At 31.5% G+C, this 20,151-nt stretch overlaps 1 protein-coding gene across 13 annotated transcripts in view; it reads left to right on the forward strand.

Annotated features, from left to right (window-relative positions):
- The window catches only part of LOC132713685 (TRIO and F-actin-binding protein-like), a 55,792-nt gene that overhangs the window by 18,435 nt on the left and 17,206 nt on the right, over positions 1-20,151 (forward strand). For 11 of the 13 annotated variants that reach the window (XM_060696335.1, XM_060696338.1, XM_060696339.1 and 8 more), the window contains 11 exons: positions 4,749-4,954; positions 7,019-7,561; positions 9,266-9,330; positions 9,937-10,167; positions 11,843-11,955; positions 12,502-12,698; positions 13,460-13,546; positions 14,443-14,554; positions 14,982-15,150; positions 18,577-18,805; positions 19,715-19,880. In XM_060696335.1, the coding sequence (XP_060552318.1) occupies positions 4,749-4,954; positions 7,019-7,561; positions 9,266-9,330; positions 9,937-10,167; positions 11,843-11,955; positions 12,502-12,698; positions 13,460-13,546; positions 14,443-14,554; positions 14,982-15,150; positions 18,577-18,805; positions 19,715-19,880 (2,118 nt within the window). The remainder of the gene's footprint in view (positions 1-4,748; positions 4,955-7,018; positions 7,562-9,265; positions 9,331-9,936; positions 10,168-11,842; positions 11,956-12,501; positions 12,699-13,459; positions 13,547-14,442; positions 14,555-14,981; positions 15,151-18,576; positions 18,806-19,714; positions 19,881-20,151) is intronic. The other 2 variants (XM_060696343.1, XM_060696346.1) reach the window with 2 other exon arrangements.

Here is a 20,151-nt window from a genome sequence, read left to right on the forward strand (position 1 = left end):
TGTGTCCAGACAATATTTAATATATTAATAAAAGAATGTTATGCAAAGACAAATTCGGATTATATTAAACTATGTGCAGCAATTCTATACAATTTATGAATAAAATCATGGAGGCAAAAGGTTGAAAGATGCGAGGTGGGGGCAGTGTGACCCTACAGTTGTTGGGGTTTCAAGTTCGAAGCCCACCTCTGCTCTATGCCATTAGTGAAGTTTCTGAAAGAAGTGTGTATGATGAAGATTTTAGTAAGTTATATTTCATAGATATAAAAATAATTTTTTTTTGTATGTTGTAAATTCTCTGTCAATTAACATTTAGCTTTTTTAAACGGAATTTCTTGACTTGTCCAGCTTTCATTTTAGGAACTAAACATTATAAATTTTGAGGATACTTAAAAAAATAATCTAAAGTCAGCAAACAATATGACTACAGGGATGTGTAGACTCAAAGAGTCAAACCTCTAGGGGAACAAAATCAATTTTTCTAGGTCATAAAAAGTGAAATCATGTCAGACTATTATGTACATGTTTACAAACCAGTTAATTAGTTGTCTTAAAAATAGTAAGTTCATTTTCCCAACAGTACAAAGGGATCAATGACCGTATTGATATATATATTGTCTGTTTATCAGAGAAAGTCATCTATGTTAGATAACATAGAATAATTGTCAAAAGGATTTAGAGGCACAGTTTGTACATATCCTAGCTAATTGTAAATCAAATTGTAAACAATAAGGTGCGGGTCTGAACAAATACAGGCGTGGCTTCAGGGGTACTTTATAATAAAAGTCTAAATGTTTACATTGAGGTGTTGAACAGTTGAAAGTTCATCAAAGTACAACGCTATTTTGTAAAAATATCTGACAAAAATATTTTACTTTTGCTATAAATATTGATTTGAGGTTTCATGTGGCTTGAAACATTTTCTTTCAATGCTTTTAATAAAAGTTAGTTAATAAATGTACAAGGTAGTATGATTTTTATCATGATGAAATTTTCAAAACTTAATTTAGAACTTTTGTAATTACATGATCTTCATATTTGAAAAGAATTATCTATATTGTATTCATAAAAATATTGTCATTCAGACCTTATTTAGTACAGGTTTATCTGATATACAGCTTTTGTGCTGAAACAGTTTAACAATAAGGGGAATGTGCAGTTAATTATAATCTGTATGAAATAGGGCAGTAACGTATAATTATAAGGCATTTTACATGCAGTTTTTACATATTTCATAACTCTTTGAATGTTAGCTGTAGACTTTCCCCACTATAAAGAGTTTGACCAGGATGAGCACCTGTGGTCTGCCTGCTTAGTTTGAGTTAGGGAAGGCATCAGATTTGTATTCCAGGGGTCAATAGTTCAATGTTCAGGTGAGGCAAAATATTGTGATTGTGTCAATTGATCATAGCTGATTCAAAAATTGTGTGGCAATTTTAAAAATAAGTTAGGTCCATCACTTGCAGAGAAATTGGTAATTCCTGTTTAGTTATCCAGGAAAGCAAGTTAGGAAGACCAGCAAAAAATATGTTGAAATTGGCTTAAAACCCGGGCAAACTGGATTTCACCAGATCCTATCATTATTGCAACCTGCATACCCAATCTTAGCATTTTGTTACTGAATTCCCTTGACATAACAATAGATAGTTTCAAATACAAGGCAGGATGAGTCCATTATTCAAATTTAGCATAGCAACTGTGTGAAGTCCAAGGAGATATGACAGTATTGCATTCTGGTCCATAATTATATCCTCCGAGATTGCATTCTTGTCATTTTACGTTTTACGTGTAAAAGGTAATCATGAAGGTATATCAAATATTCACAAATAATTCATATCATTACAAAATCAAATAACTGATATTGACTGTTTGCCAAGTGATACTTCATACCTGTTTTAAATGTCTTAAAATACCTATTGATAAATTTAACCAAGTATAGATTTCCAATATTGCTGACGATCATTATTATACTATTATTACAAATATTGATTTACAAAATTTTGAATATTTGCAATGGTATTTTGAATTCAATAATTTATAAATTTTAAATTCATATATTCAGATGTAAACTGTTTGCATATGAAGTCTTTAATAAAAAAAATAAAATCTCTGCAGAAGAAATTAACATTACACAAAAAGTGAGGGGTTTAAATGCTTAAGTGTTTAAAATGTTTATATTTTGTATTTAACCCTTACCCTGCTAAATATCTAATTAAGCATTCAATTTGCATAAAATCTTTTATTTATAATCTTAAGGGAAAAATTTGAATAAGTATGAATAGCTTACAGTGCCAACCATGACCTTACAGGCTAACTTGGCCTGTCACAGCTCAGGTGGCCTGGTTATATTTAGTTGTCACCAGCAGCCTATTAAGGCTAATTTGTTCAAATCTTTCACAGACAATGTAGTCTGTTGCAAATACAAAGCAAGACCAGTTCATTTTAAACATATACAATGTATATATCGTATTAAAGCTGCATGCCTGCAGAAGAGGCAAATTATTTTTTTAGAATTCAAACTTGAGAACATGTACTAAGATTTTAAGAAAAGTCAAAAAGATTAAAGCAATAATTTACATGTTAAATTTGATTAAAGACTGATTTTGCAGTATTTATCACCATATTTCTATATTTCTACCATATTTCTATTGCGTGATTAACGTCTTAAGGGCTATTTTTGCATATTTTGACCTCTTTTTGGTTATTTGTGTGTAATTGCAATGTGGGTTCATTTCACAATACTTAACTTTGAGATACTATTTGAAAATTAGCACGACTCTTATGAATCTAAAAAAAGAAAGAATCTGGAGGCGTGCTGCTTTAAACTATATAAAAAAAATGTTAAAAACCAATTTTAAATTTTTATGACATACAGCCAATATGTTGGTTATCATTATTTCAAAATTTAAAATTTGCCGCAAAGTGTTTAAACAAAAGCATTACAAGGTGTTCACTCAATTTTAACTGCCAGACAAATATTCCAAATCTCACGAGTAGCAATATAAATTTCCTATATTACAATTTCAATTAGCAATCAATAGATTACTTCCCAATAATTTGCTGACCAGTCATATTTGTAACAAGTGAATATAAGTATTTTATTGTTAGATTTATTGAATACCTTGTTATAATAAATATTTATATAGTCTATTATTGCTTGAGTGTTGGAGAAAGATTTACAAAAGGTCAACATTTGTCATTCAAGTGTTACCATAGGTCAGTTCAAATTGATTGAGGGGATAGTCTCCTGTAACACTAATGTTATAGCCAGGAAAACAAAATGTTTATTTCATGACCCCATATATCTATTGGTTTAGTATTCAATCCAGCATCACTTACATTATAATTTTCATAGTCACCGTGTCCAGTTTTTATTTAATCAAGTGAGTTATCTTCCCTAACAGCTCTTTTGAAAAAAAATTGTATTGGATTGAAATGAAATGCTATGAATTCATTTAATTTTGTGGCCAAGAAGTTTCGTGGTTTTGTCACAAGAAACATTTCATGGCTCCTTAAATTCATGGATTCTCTATTTTTTTCAAAAGAAATGCAAATAAAGTAATGATTTTACAGCTGACAAAATGAAATTTGTTGAATCTTAAATTCATGGGTTGACCTTACTATGAAAACCATGACAATTAGTGCCCCATGAATAATAATGATTTTACAGTACTCAAAAAAATTGTATTTTTTCAATTATGACATTTTATCAAACAGTACAAAGTCACTTGTATGTACATATTATCATCAGAAATGGATCTTAATTAAAATAAATTATCATCATCAATTTCACATACAAAAGTCTTTTACCATTTTAGGAATATGAATGCCCATTTGTTATAATTTATGACAAAATGATTCCTCAAGTCCTCTTACACAATGTCAGGGTGGGGGCATCATTATGTATACAAAATTTGACAACAATAATATTAAGATTGATAATATAAATCTGTTTAATTGACTTTTATAAGTAAAGATACCTGAACCCTTATTAATTAATGGGCAATATCTTTCTATATTTTTATATTCATTTTTCAAACATGCTTATAATATCATGTATAGAATAGGTGTAATGTTTACAGATATGTCTTATTTGTAAGTTTGTTCAAACACAAAGTGGCTTACAAAAATATGTAAACCTACACTTTTGGATTAGCCTAGAATAAAGTATTGGATATTTACTTTTGAAATTCTTAAGCACCATTGAGAAATGTCTCTACAGATCAATATCTAAGTCTCATTACGTTTAAAACTTATTACACCTATATAGATGTATTGACAAAATAAAGTAGGTATAGAAATATGGGGAAAAAAGCAAAATTTCTTTTTATCTTGGTAAAGACTTTAAATTTTATGAAAGAAACTTCTAATTTACTGTCTTTGTGCATTCTGTATTTATTGTCTATTTCGAACAGCATTGTTTTATGATTAGACAGTGTTATACATAATGAATAAAGAAGCAAAAGATTTGAATTTGGTTGTAGAATTTTTAACAAATGAAGAAATATGCTTTGGCCAATGTCATTTAGATTCCAAAAAAGGATTAGAATTAGATTTATGTCTTGGGCCTTATAGCAGTCTAATAATACTATATGTAATTATAGTTTGCAAAACAATACATTCGATTTATAAATACAAATACCCTATATTTTCACTTACCTTGATTAACTTACTAGAACAGAACAGATGTACATGCTATTTATGTCTATAAATGTTTTCATAAATATTTACTTATTTTATAATAACAGAGAATCAACCACAGGATGGGTCAGAAAGTCGCATGCCACAGCATCGTGGTACTTCCCCTGCATTGCTACCCAGGTCAGAATCCACCAACAGTATGGACTCTACGAGCACGCCCCGGGGAGATGTGGAGGAGCCTGGAGGTATCGCAAACGATGCAGAGAAAGTCAAACTGGGTCTCCTCTTCCAAACCAGAAATCTTGATGAAAGGGTAATTCAAGCAAATTTCTTAAAAGGCTGTCACACACATTTCTATCTAGAAACACTGGATTTTTTCATTTAAAATTTTGAGTCTGGCAACCAGTCTAGCAAATTTTATAAACGCCATGATTGGAAAATTTTCAAACTTAAGTTTTCAGCTAATGTTTTATTATTGCTTTAAAATCATCATACATTTTAACACATCACCTCACTACATCACCACATCACTTGCATAATTATGATATTTTTGTTTTAAGAGAAAAAAAAACATTTAAATAAATCATTTACATAAGTATTATATTAGTTTTCAGGACAATTCCTGAAGTCCAGTGTTTTTACTCATAAAAGATCTTTTTTCTTTATAAATAAGATGAAACAATGCTAGATTCAAAGTTTTCAGGATTAGTTTTATATTTTGAATTTACACTCATGCATTTACTGACTGTATTTCAATAAAAAGAAGACAAATTAAGTTTTATTAGACTTATTTCCTTCACCCTTTGAGGTTTTGCTTTAATACTTTGTTAACTTGTTAGTTACCATCATCCTCACCTCCAGGCAAGTACATGTGCTTACAATACTCGAGCACAATGTGTAAATTGGACAGTTCTTGTGTACATTTTGAACCTTTTTCCATGCAATTACTTTTTATTTTCAATACAACAAACACAAATAAGTTTTTATGTCTGCAGTTTATCTAGTGGTACTATATTTATTACTGGAAATATTTTGTTTCTATCGCTCAATTTCATGTTTAATAGAAAATGGAATGTTTAATTGAAGATAAGTTCTATAGTATTATCAGCTACTCAATAAATAAACCAACTCTTTATAATGTTCATAAGGCTTTCATGAAGTGTGGCTTTTCTTAAATTTGTATGATAACTTGGTGATTTCAAGTTAAACAAGTCTGGATATTTTTGCTTGTTAGTTTTTATGTGCTGGATTTTTTACAAGCATGGTGACTGTGATTTCTAGTTGACTTATCAACAGTGCCAGAGGAATATTAGAATTTTAATCTCTTTTCCTGCTCAACTTTCATATAAATGGACTTGGCCCGCTTCCAGTTTTAGAACTGTCCATTATCATTATTGGGGGTATCAAAGTGAATATTTGAAAATGGTCCGCCAACAGTATTGAGCCTGGTCAAATCGCACAAAAGTGCAGACTGGACTGGCCCTATGTTTGTGGCACAGTCTAATCACCATCTGACTTAGTGGAGCAGTCTAATCACTGTCTTATGGTTAAGAATTCATTATCTTTTTTTATATGTAATGTCTTGTCACTTGAATGGAAGAAATTTTCATTAAACATACACCATAGGCATGTCTTCTTTGATGTGCCTATTTTCCTATTTATAGATTCTGTTATTGAAAATAAGTTTTTGCAAACATAACAATCATAGCAGCTGATTTTGTAATACGCAGTAATGTAATATAAAGGAGTTTTTCTTCAATTTACTACAAATATAGAATTAATGTGGCTTTATTTATGTATCGGTAATGACTTTTTACAATTGTTGCCAGAAATGAAAGAAGCATGAAAATGCACCATTTATAGGTGGTTATTTTTTGTAGCATTTCAATATCTAATAGCTTAAATGTATGTATGCATAGATGAATTTGTTATGAATATTCAAAGGAGACTTTTGAAACAGCAGAAGTGAAAACTTTTTGAGTAGGTGGTGAATTATTTACTGTAACTTGTTGATTAAATTAATGTTTAGACTCATACTTACAAGTAATGACTACTTTTCAATTAAGTTTTGATTCAATGATAGGGAAACAAATAACATAGTAAATAATCTTAAATTCAGAAAGGGATAATTTGTTTGGAAAATAAGCCAAACAAATAAGTTCTTTTTCGTTTTGGAATTACATAAAAAACGTACATACATGTAGTTGCTGCATTTAGATATAGTACATATTACTTGAAGGAAGTATCCATTTTTTTTTTAAATATGTATAACAAATGGAACATTGCAACTATTTCGGACAAAGATTTTGATAAAAGTGAAAACTGTATTTTGTTACTGCATCAGTTATTTAAAATGTGTTGCTGTTGTTGTTTTCAGATGCAGTCATTCCAAGCATTACTTGGTGATAATCAGTTGACAGTAGAAGAGCAGGAAGGTGTTTTTGATAAAATACGTACGGATCACGAAAAACTACGTAGAGATTATTTACAGTCAAAAGAAGACTATAATGTATTACGAAGGTCAACCCCAGCAGGGTTAGATGTCGCATTTGACCAGGAGAAAGAACTGGAAGGAGAATTGTTCAAACTAGGAATGAAATTTGATGAAATTCATGAAAAAGTGGACGAAAACTTGAAAGAAAAATCTGCCCAAAGGCAGCCATTTCAGAAAAAGCATCAAGAAAGTGGGACCTCTCCAGACACTTCTATGGATGTGGATCCAGCAACAGAAAATGTCAAGAAAAAGATGGAGGGTATAAGTGCAGGAAATGACCTGTTAGAGCCAAAACGTGATTCTGAGTTTGATAATAAGTTAAAACATTTACATGAGGAATATAATGCATTAATGGATAGATACCGGAGATTAAAACAAATGGCTAAAACACCAGAACGTGAGAAAGAGATAGATAATCTAGTGAAGGTTAGTATTGTCTTTCATATATGACTTTTTCATATGTGAGCAATTGTTTTCATCAAGGATAACTGATTTTGATATTCATAATATTTATTTTGATCATTTCTCTCAAAGTCGTAAAATTCTTTTCTTGTCCATTTTGATGACAGATATTAGGTCATGTTCCAAATGCCAAAAAGTCTGTGTTTTTTTCCCAATTTCAAGAAGAAAGTTCTCAATTCAAGGAACAAAAAATAAAATAAGTAAAATTATTGTCATTTTGTTACCTTAAATTGCACTGTGCCAAAGAAAATTGTAATCTTGCATTCAAAATTGTAATATGTGCTTTTGAGTGAAATAGAAAAGTAGTTTAATTAACCAAATATTTGATTTCTTTTGTCTTATGTGATGTACACAATATGTTGTTAGTTTTTTGTTAAATTTATTGTGAGGTCTTACTTTGTAAAAGAATTGATACAGTTGTTGTAAAGAGGCTATGGGTATTGCTCTAGTCAGTCGACTGTTCTAAAGAGGGTACAATGTATGAATTATATTAATTGTAACAGGTTCATATTTTGAAAAGAAAATAACTAGCCTCCACACTGTTTAAATCCAGTGGCTTTGAGCACTACTCTTATAACTGAGGTCACAACATTGTTACCTTAAATAACACCTGAAAGTACAAGTGGAAAATGGACTTGAAAATTATTGATATATTGATGAAGTTTTAAACTAAAAACTAAAATTATTGTGATAACTTGTCCTGTATTTTATCTTATCTAATGAATTTATTATCAGAATGTGATTGGACTTTACAGAACACATTAGGCATGTGATTAAAATATAAAAATGTGCTAGCATTACATTTTATCTATCTTAATAATAGCAGATCACCCACAATGTATGTTAAGGCATAGAATTTATTGCAGTTAAGCTTTGAATTTCTAAAATTTAGATAAAGATAAGTGCTTTTTTCACCTGCATAGAATAAATGTAAATTTATTTTATCTTATTTGATGAATATTTAGACAATTAAAGTTGTTATATTTAAGTGACACTGTCCTTTGCACTGGGTATGTCCCTGAAGTTGACAAAAAAAACCATCAAAAACACAGCTTATTTGTACTGAAAAGCATGCAGGGTGGCAAATTGACATTTTGGCTGAGATTTAGCTTTGTCAATTTAATTATAATATCCTACCAATCACAAACAGTTGATCAAACTTTTACTGCAAGTAAATCAAACAGTGTATAAGGACTGTGTGACATTGTACATAATGAACCCAACTTAAAAAAAATCAGAATGATATGCATCAAAATCACATTGCAGACTTTGACCTTGTTTAAGTATATGCACCACTCTGCTCTCCATGGTGACCCCACCCCTTCTTCCACTTCACCACCATACAAATATTTTATATCCTCAGCACTTTTAGAGCAAAAACAAATATTTTATATCCTCAGCACTTTTAGAGCAAAATAATTTATAAATCAGTAAAGTAACCTGGCAGTAAGGTTTAAAACATTGGATTATTTCCCCTACCATGCCATGTACCCCTTTGTTGATGGAGCTACCGGGATTAAGAATTCAATTCCACATGCATTTTTCATTTAAATTTTAGCCCTGGAGACTTCAAAGTGTTTTCCACAACATGTGACGGCAATGATAGATGCTATTACCTGTTTATAATAATAAATAAACATATTAACAAATATGTTTTCTATATTCCAGAAACTGAGGAAAATTTGCAAAGAAGAGCCAGAAATATTCAGATTGCCGTCTGACCTTCAACCAGGGTAAGACTTCAACACTTTTTTTTTAGGTTATTACATATACAAAAGTTTGTAAGAAAAGGAATCCTGTATTCTTCCTGTGGTATGATATTCTCTTTTAGCTTGTATTTCATTATAAGTTTATTTTTCTATATGTAGCCAATGGTTTTTTTTTTGTATCTTGATGTTTTAAATCCAAGGTTTTACTTTTAATTGCATGCATTCTAGTCTTTGTATAATGGTAATAGAATACAAAATTAATGTAAACCCTATACTATATTCTATTTATAATGTTTTAAAAGTAACTTACTGATTTTTGATTTTCTTAGTGATTTTTGTTCAAAGTTTTGTTTACTTAGAATCCTACTTTGAGAACCTTTTAAAAGAGCTTTTGTTCAAAATTATATCAACAAAGCAAGATTACAAGTAAACCTCTATTTTGTATTAATTTTCTAGTATCAATATTGCTTATGGTGTTATATTCATGAATGCTTTTTTTCTTTTCTATGTTGTTGATATTCAAGTATAAATATGGAGTTTTTAATGAAGAAAAGAATATCGTTATAACTTTCTATACAAAAAGTCTAAGGTTTGGCTGTAAAATTGAAATTAAAACTTGATTTATTAAAGCAATGATACGCCACGTTCTCAGAAAGCAATAAAGTCTGAGACGGCCCATACGCAGAAAACAGGAAACGTTGGAACCTCAGACTCGGTTAAACCTCCCACTTCCGAGAAACGTAAACTCCCGCAACCAAAGTCTGATAAAGCTCCGGCCAAGGTTACGGATAAATCTCCGGCCAAGTCGTACGAAATTTTAACGGCTTCGGAAACATGGAGTCTTGCGGAGAGTATTGATAGGTATTCGCTCCTAGCTAGCCAATCATATCACTGCTAGTTACATATATCTTAAATACTGGTCACAGCTTCGCTATGAAAGCATATTTAATTTACTACACACATCATGATTTCCATCTGTTTATTAACATTTCAGCTCGTGCTTTTTGTGCTCTCCATCCAGTTGAAGAATTTCCAGCTCATTTTAAATTGACTTTATACTTTATTTTTCATTCATGTTGAATAAAATTCTGATACCTGGAAAAAGTCATGTCATAAGTTATTAATATTTAGTTCATACTAACATATATTTTATAGCAGCTTTCCAGATACATGCATACTTTTCCCCAAATTCTACCCTGTTAGTTATCAAACTTACGACAGGGCTTCCATTAGTGGATGTTTGGGAGTCAATTACTCCTTGTTTTGGCTTGAGAATTCTAAAATATAACCCTTTTCTTTCTTTACCTATATAATGTGACTTCCAGTGCCAGACAATTTGCAGCCTCTGACTTCGGAATTTTAAAAACTAGTGGAAGCCCTGTGGTCTTAACTTGAAGAGTATTACCTTCAATCATCTCACTGTTGATTAGTTTGTGTTGTGTATAATTATAAGCTAAATAGTGATGTCATAACATCTCCACAGTGTCATAATGTGACTTAAATCAAAACCAAAACAATTATGGTGGTAAAAAAGTTAAATGGTTTCTAATTTGCTTTGGGTTCATATCCTGCAACTTGGAATAAAGATTCTTTCATTTGAGGAGGCTGTCCTTAAAGAGGATCAGTGGCTCTACTCATAACAATAGGCACAGAAAGGCAGCCTCCTTTAGGGTCTTGCTTCACCATCAATGTTTGAAGTTGCCATTAGTAAACCTTAAAAGTGTGGATATTTGAACAATGAATTGCAATATAGTAAACTGGTAAATACCAGATTATTATTAGTGAGTCAAACTAAAATGCAAAAATGTATGCACATTGAATCATATAGAGTAGGTAGTCTAGCATTGCTATTTATTATATTCATACTTACTAACAACATGTTTGTATATGTTATGACACATACATCAGATTTGTTGGTTTCCAGTGAACAGTTTAAAGAAAAATTGTAAATTCATGATTACTATGATTATTTTATAATATTCTATAATAAATTCAAGTAGTTTATGATAAGTACAAGATATTTATGATAAATTTAAGTAATTCATGACTAATTCAAGTAATTTAGAATTAATTCAAGTAATTTATGATTAATTAAGCAATTTATTATTTAATTTAATACCTAATTTCATGATTTATTCAAGTATGATTATGTATTTTTGAAAATACTGTTATTTAACACTCATTTTATTTATCTCCTACCACATCCATTCCATATCCTTTAAACTACAAAGCTAGTGTACTGAAAAGTTTTTAAAATGACTTGGAACATCATATAACCATTATGAGATGCACAAAAACAAGGTCACTTTTTCTAAGGTCAAGGTCGGTCAAAGTTTACAAATCATATTGTGGCAGAGGATAATAAGGATCTTACACCAGCTAATAGTACAGACAGGAATATCTAGCTTGTGGGTACGGTAACTGTTTATGGTGGTAACAAGGCTCTACAGGACTTCAATATTGCTCTCAATACCATACATTGATAATTGTTTGGGCACAGAGTAGAAGTTTTACTGGTTTTTAATGTATATTTTAGATGGGCACAGAGTAAAGAGGCAGCTGACGAGGAGAGGAGACAAATGTCAAAGTCTACAGACAATCTAAACTCTTCAATGGCCTCTAACAGATCATTCCGTAGTGACAGAGGTGGTGAGTTTATAACCTGTTTTATATCATTAGGCAAACATTTGATTTAAAAAAAGTGAAATTATGTTTGCTATTTTTATCAAAACTACAAGAAGGCATGGCAAGGGTGAGTTTGTTAATAACAAATCTTAAAAAAAACTTAGATATTAAACACAAGTGCACTATAATTATGGTCTTTTCAACATATACACATCCTAGCATTGACCATAAAATTTATTGTGATTAAAAGTACAATGTCTATAGTCTAGACATGTGGCATATAGCATTTCCTAGATCACATCTACAAATTTCTAGAATATATGTAGATGACCCTCTTGTATAATATTTTAATTTGCAATTAATAATTAAATCAGTGCAATGACAGACGTTTTGCAGCTAGAAACTTATATTTTTCAAATTTTGAATATTTCATCATTTTAGAGAAAATACCACAGTATGAATTTTTAGCTTCTTTAAAGTCATTTCCTTTAAAATTAAAAAATGGCACTTCTGTAGTAAAAGATATACAATGCACATGTTGTGAAACTGATTTATGTGTATGTATAACAGGGGATTATCATGACGAGACGGACTCGCGGCTTCAAAACAGACATCGTAGTGGTAGTTACAGTAGTTTATCCAGTAGAGGGCGCCACACACCTGACTTCTCGTCACATGATAGAGAATCACCAGTACCAAGCCTTCCTCGCCCTCGTCGACATGACTTTCCTGACAGGGAGAGACGAGATAGAAGGGAACTTAAAAAGGTGTGTTTAATTTTGCTTTTGAGTGTCTCACTAGTGTTGTTCTGACAAAATTATTGTCAGTGCATTACTTAGAAAAAAACTAGTTTTAGAAATCACAGAGGCAGAGCTGGCCTTATGGTTAATATGTCTGCCCCTATTACTTTTGGGAATGTATGTTTGAGCTGCAACAGTGTCACATCTATGTTTTCTCAAATGGCACCAGTACTGGTTAGTTCCAGGAAGCAGACCTAAGAGTGGTTACAATTTATAAGCTTCAAGCTTTCTTTACAATCAAGCTAAAATGAATTTGTTTAGATATAAAATTAAAGTACATTTTTATTATATTTAACCATGTATGTGCATAAAGCTCAGTTTGATGCTAATAAAAGCTCAGTTAAGATGCTTAAAGCTCAGTTTGGATGCTGAAAGCTCAGTTAAGACGCTTAAAGCTCAGTTTGGATGCTTAAAGCTCAGTTTGGATGCTGAAAGCTCAGTTAAGATGCTTAAAGCTCAGTTTGGATGCTTAAAGCTCAGTTAAGATGCTTAAAGCTCAGTTTGGATGCTTAAAGCTCAGTTCTGATGTTAAAAGCTCAGTAGATGCTAAAAGCTTACTTGAGATTCACACTATTTGTAGAGCATTACCATCACACTCACTATGAGGTAGCTTCAAAACTTTGTCATGATTAAATAGTAGTTAGTACATGTAGTCCAAAAAGTTATTTGTCATAATCTCACAATGTAATAGTTAACTCATTTTAAATTTAACATTTTTTAACTATCAGAGCATGGAGTCATTGCGGGCAAGCACTAACAGTCTTGCCACAGACAGTGGTATAGATTCCGTTTACACCCCAAAGTCTCGTACTAAGGTACTATTACACCAGGCCAATCACCACTTTGCCTGCTGTGTGCACTGTTAATGTCCACATGTTGTACATTGTAATGTTAACGTCCTTTTTGCTTACAAAATATGCACTGTTAGTTACTGTACTGTACTGTAATGAAGTGAAGTTCCTTTGCTGTGACACTTTTAAAGTTAATCTGTTTGGATATTTGTAGATATTTAGATTTTTCAATAAATTTTTTTTTTTTTTTTTTTTTTGTCACTTACTGTAAAATCAGATAGTTATAATTATGAAAAATCTTTTCTTGATAATTTCAATACAAAAGTTGTTTAATTTATGATTGTTGAATGTGAATAAAAAAATCACCAACCAAAGTTCTTTATTTATTCGCCATGTTATTTGGAAGTTGCCACATGGTTTAGATATGACGAACACCCAATGAAAAGACAGGCTTCTTTTTAAGTTTTTATAAATCATTCCTGATTTTACAGTACTAGTAATTGTTATATTTTTATTTTATTAGTCAGATTTTATTTGATTTTGTTGTGATGCATTATCTAGGGTGACAGTTATAATGTTTGTCATACTTTTGAATTTTTCATCTTTATTTCTGTATTAATTTAGTGAAGCAAGTTTCATTCAATATAATGATTTAGTGGCTGAATTTGTATTTTGCAGACTTTTTTTCATTCAAAATGTTAACTATTTTTTGTGTTCAATATCATTGGTTTCAAAATATAGCATTTGTTAACTTTCACTTTGAGTTTGTTTATAAAATTTTGAATTAAGTTAGTACTTAAGATCTGTCAGATAATTTGTAGACTTTTTACATACCAGCTGTTTGATGGACATTTGTATTTTCTTTATTTGTTATAGATGTTTGCAATCAGTGACATATTTTTGTGCCTGTTATATTTCAGAAGCCTGACTGTGGAAGCACAACAAGTTTACAGGATAGTGGTATATCTGAACATGAAGGTGGGGCAACAGGAGGTCAATCTGGACAAAGTAGTCCCCTGTCAAAGTTACCTGGTATGATTTATTCAATTTTATTAAGAGTACGTGAATACTGTCCATCACTAGAGCAAATTTTTAAATTTGCTCTAGTGATGGACATGTTGAGTGTTGGTGGGCAAATTGAGGCTAATGGGCATACCGAGAATTGTCAGGGGTGCTGAGGGACATATTGAGGGTTATGGGGCAAACTGAGGGCTGATGGATATTTTGAGGGCTGTGGGTCGGACTTAGAGTTGAGGGACATAATGAAGGCTATAGGTCATTTTAAGGGTTAAAAGTCATAATGAGGGCTGGAGACAACAGGGTTGCACCTTGCACTTTATAAAGTATGTAAAATTTAATTTGTCAGTTCAACAGGAACAAATTGTATATTATAATATATGAAACATTGGTAATATTCATTTGCTGAAGAAATGTTTCTGACTGTGTTTGAATATTTCAGGACCAGGGAAGTTCAAACAGATGACCGGGCGAAGAGAACTTGATACAGACAGTGGCTTTATTGGGTCAATGGTAGGGTCAGAGGTCAGTGCTGGTAACCTGTCATCAAGGCGGCAACCTCCTCAGTCACCTGTACGGTTAAGGCAGCCTGGGGATATGCCAAATCAAAGGTGTGTAACCTACTTGAATGGTTTATTGTGTCGCCTCTACGGAGTAGTGGCGACATATAGGGATCACTTCTCCGTCGTCTGTCTGTCCGTCCGTCACAAAACTTGTCCGGACTACTCCTCATTAACTACTGGTGCAATTTCATCCAAACTTTACAGGAATGATCAGTACCAAGTCTAGTTGTGCATATTGTCAGCATTTTCCAGTTCAATGATTTTTGTCAGAGTTATGGCCCAATAATTTTTAATTTTAAAGTTTGTCCGGACTACTTCTCTTATACCACTAATGCAATTTCAATGAAACTTTACAGGATTGATCTGTAGCTCAAGTCCTTGCGCATATTGCACGGGTTTTCCGGTTGAAGGATTTTTGGCCGAGTTATGGCCCTTTGATAAAAAGGTTTCTTTTTCTGTGTGTTGCCAGATACACAAAAGCTTGTCCGGACTACTCCTCATAAACTACTGGTGCAATTTCATCCAAACTTTACAGGAATGATCAGTACCAAGTCTAGTTGTGCATATTGTCAGCATTTTCCGGTTCAATGATTTTTGTTCTAGTAATGGCCCTTTAATAATTTTTATTTTTAAAGTTTGTCCGGACTACTTCTCTTATACCACTCATGTAATTTCAATGAAACTTTACAGGATTGATCTGTAGCTCAAGTCCTTGCGCATATTGCACGGGTTTTCCGGTTAAATGATTTCTGGCCGAGTTATGGCCCTTTGATAAAAAGGTGTTTTTTTTCTGTGTGTTGCCAGATACGCAAAAGCTTGTCTGGACTACTCCTCATAAACTACTGGTGCAATTATATCCAAACTTTACAGGAATGATCAGTACCAAGTCTAGTTGTGCACTGTCCGTCTGTCTGTCCGTCTGTCACAAAATTTGTCCCAACATGAAATTGGCCATCATGAGGCGACACATGTGATTACTGATCGCTCTTGTGATATTTTATACAAGAAATTATTTTTGTTTATTAATAGTGGCATGTTTTATACATAAAAACATTTGAACCAGTCTCTTGTAGTTATCTAGTGATTCCAGTCTGTTATTACCTTCCTACAATTATTCAGTAAGTTCTATATTTTATGTAAGCAGATTTACAGGCTTGATATAGAAGAAGAATATAAATAAAGTCAATAACTGTCCGGTCATGAACTATTAATAAAACACTAAAAGTGATAATTAAATTAACACTTTAAGATAATTATTGTATTATTAGTTTTCTCTCTCCTACGCTTTCTGTTATACACATATTACACAAATGTACTTTTTCTGCACTTTGTTAAACATATATTTGTACTGTTAAAAAATACAAATTGCAAATATAAATTGAATGTGAGCATTTTTATAACAATATCATATGTAGAAAAATGATGTTTTTATGATGGATAAAACGTGATTTTAAGTCTGTTTTTAAGAGTAAGTATTTCTCAATTTGCTCATTAATATTTGATTTAGTTTACCTTGAAAACTTGTGCATTTTATTTTTATTTTTTTTTATGATTTTAATTATGATTATAATGGTTTACAGAATTTTCATAACTCATTTTTACATGAAAAATCACAATATATGTGTGTTTTGTGGAAGTAAAATAATATGAAGTTATAATATTTTTGAAATTCATTGTTAAAGTAGAGTGGAAAAAAATTGTAATTATTTGTAGCAAAGTAGTTTTCTTCTAGTACGGGTACATCGAAAAACAAGTATTCTAGTTTCAGCAAGTTTAATACATGTAAACAAACTAGACAATAAATTAAAGATGTTATTATTATGAACAATTTGTAGTTGCTTCATAACATAAGTTACATAGTTTGAAATTCTTTCTGAAGTAGGAAGAAATTTAATAAACAGATTTAATTGTTGAGAGAGGAATGTTTTTTGAAATAGCGGCATATGGATAATTGCATGAATAAATTATGTATAAAAAAGTGTGTGATATTTTGTGATGTAGCTAGACACTTTCTTAACAGAATGTTTACAATATAAGAGTATTAACTATTTTAGTAATAGTGTACGTCATTAAGGAAGAAACTGAATCCAAAATGACTCGGAGCATCTACGTATGAAGTTAAAAACAAGTGGTCATCTGTATTAAATACCTATTTAGTTCTTTGAGTTTTAAAAAGTGTGAAAATGTTTTAAGTAGATCATCTGCATATTTTATAAACATATTTCATTTTAAAGGTATTTTGAAGTATTTTATGAAGTAGCTACACAGAATTATACATCATTAACAAATTGAATTAGGAAAAAGCTTGAACTATCTTTTGTGAAGTAACTACTCAAATAAAATATTAAATATCCTTAACAAATTGTTTTAGGAAAAAGTGTGAACTATTTTTTTTGTGAAATAGCTAGAGATATTAATATTAGTTTTATAACTTGTTGCCTAGTTTGAGGAAGTTGGGACTATATAGTTTTAGTTCTGATTTTAAATGGTATGTATAGAATGTTTAGTGGTATGACCAATATTTGTTTTGTGTGTGTGTTGAAAAATATGTTATGAAGATTATAGGATTTGAAAGAGAGGTCGATGTGTTACTAAAAACACTTTTAATATTCATGTTTATTGTAAAGTAATTTTCACAATTCATGGCTATGTAATGGACTTGTCTAGCTATGAAGTTAAAAGTAACTGTCCACAGTTAATATGAAGGGTTTTAGTATTAAAATGTTAAACAGTATAATTTAGAGACCAGTCAGAATGTACGGATGGGTGTACAGGTCTGTCTGTATATTGTAGACATAGACAAATAATCCTTACTGTTGCTTGTAGTCAGGGTTGAAAAGCATGTTTTTTAATGTGTTACTTCAACCATTCATCATGAACCTATCAAATCCTAGAACAAAATATGATACATTTTTGTGTCATTGTTTATTGAACATGTGCAAAACTTTCATTAACAAAACAGCTTTTGATTTACTCAACATAACCTTAAAAAAAATGTGCTATGTGTTTTGCTTTTTTTACACCATTTTGAAGAAATTGCTGTTTTTAAAATGTTGCTTAAATTGCGTCATTCTCATGAAATGTATCAACTAATTTGCTGTTTGTACATTTTGATAATGGAAGAATATAATGCATAAATGCTGTTATTGATATCTGCCTGGGAGATTTTAGGGATAAAGAAAAAAAACTAATTTCAGGAAATAAAACGTTAAACTATGCTATTAATGTTCAATTTGCTATTTGTTGTTCTTCATTAGTGCTGCTAGCTTTATAATGCTAGAATTTTAATTCATCTTATTGAATGCAAATAAAAGATAATATGATAATGCCTATTGTATGCTTAATTATTCTCATCAATTATGACAAATCATTGCAAAGTAAGTGCTTCATTCATTATGATAATAATTCAATTAGACATATTGAATTGCTAGGTAAATGTATAATCATAAAATTGTTTCTTGTTAAAATTTGCAGGCCAAGTTCCCGCCAAAGTAATAGATCAGAAGATAGTGCAAGGGGGACAACTCCCAGGTCCGCCAGGTCTGTAGCATCATCCAAGTCATCAAGACGCACACCTACAAAAGCTTTCCCGCTTCCAGAATCACAGCCAACAGAAAATGAGGCACGGGCTAAAACACCGAACAAAGAGGAACGAAGAACTCCATCCAGATCTGATAGCAAAGCAAAAACAAGAGAACAACAGGTATGGATTATATAAATAGACAGTCTGTGTTACATGGAAATGCTAAGAACGTAGCAAATAAAGAGATTTAGATTGCGTTAAAATATTCCTATGTTGATCGAAGATCTCTTTAACATTAAACATCCATCATTGAATAACTTAGTTATGAAAAGCCTTTAAATAGGCATACTCGTAGATTGTTTTGTTGTTTGACTTTTTTATTTAAAATGATTGATACTTGAAATTATTTCTTTCATGTGAGATAGCTATCCTGAGCTATTAGTTACAGAACATCAGTGGTTCTACTTGGATGTGCATTTGTGCCTGAAATAATGTACAGAGGGGCACCTGATGTCTTCCTCCAACAGTAAAGCTGGAAAGTTGCCATATGACCTATACTGTGTTGGTGCAGCGTAAAACCCAATACAAACAAAAAAAAACAAAAAAACAATGCTCTACTACTGCTTTTTGTGAAAGAAATCTTTTATCTTTGCTGTTTGATAGTGAAAACAGAAATAAATATACCTATTTAAAATTTTAATTATTCTTCATATGAATTGGAACTGTTCAAAGTGACTTTTACCCTAGACATGCTGAAACCAAAATTGATTAGCCTTTGCCACAACTATAGAGCCAGACCAGTCTGCACATCCAATGCATTGTGACCATGTTCTATACTGTTGGCTGACAACTTCAAACTTTTTTATGTAGATATCTCAGAAATTGATAATGAACAGTTCCAAAAAATAGAATGCAGACAAGTCCTTTTAAGAAATTTAGCAGGTTAAGGGTTTACAATATCAAAATAAAAAAGTTTGAGCAGTCAACAATGTAGAGTCTGTACAGGTGTTCAGATTTTAACCTGGCTCTAAACTGATGGGGTAGGCAAGTCATCATGGTTACTAGAACTCAAGAACTTTATGATTTCAGCTGCAGACGTCGGGTAGATCACGTGACTACACAGATGATAGCTATACTTCAGTTACGGAGAGCGAGATGAGTTTTGACTCGGAGATGAGAGGACGAAGGAGCAAGCCAAATAGTCGCAACACGTCATTACGAAACATCGACAAGATCATGGAGGATAGTGAGGAAGGTATGTTATCATCTAACAATTTCACTCATTGGAATATCCTGGGATATTATATAGTTATTTCAAAGCAACTTCTTCTCCCTACGGTTGACTTAAACACCCATATACATGTATTGACTTTTGTTTACTACAATAGCTATTGTTAGGGCATATATTATAGCAATTATAATGCCTGTTTACAAGAACATGTCCATTTTGTCTTCCGGATAGTCTCTTCAAATCTTTGTCTTAGTTTTATTGAGTTGTACTTGAAAGCTCGGCAATCATATATTTT

Source organism: Ruditapes philippinarum, unplaced genomic scaffold (genome assembly GCF_026571515.1).
Source record: "Ruditapes philippinarum isolate M1 unplaced genomic scaffold, ASM2657151v2 ctg650_1_1_1_1, whole genome shotgun sequence".
NCBI classification, from domain to species: domain Eukaryota; kingdom Metazoa; phylum Mollusca; class Bivalvia; order Venerida; family Veneridae; genus Ruditapes; species Ruditapes philippinarum.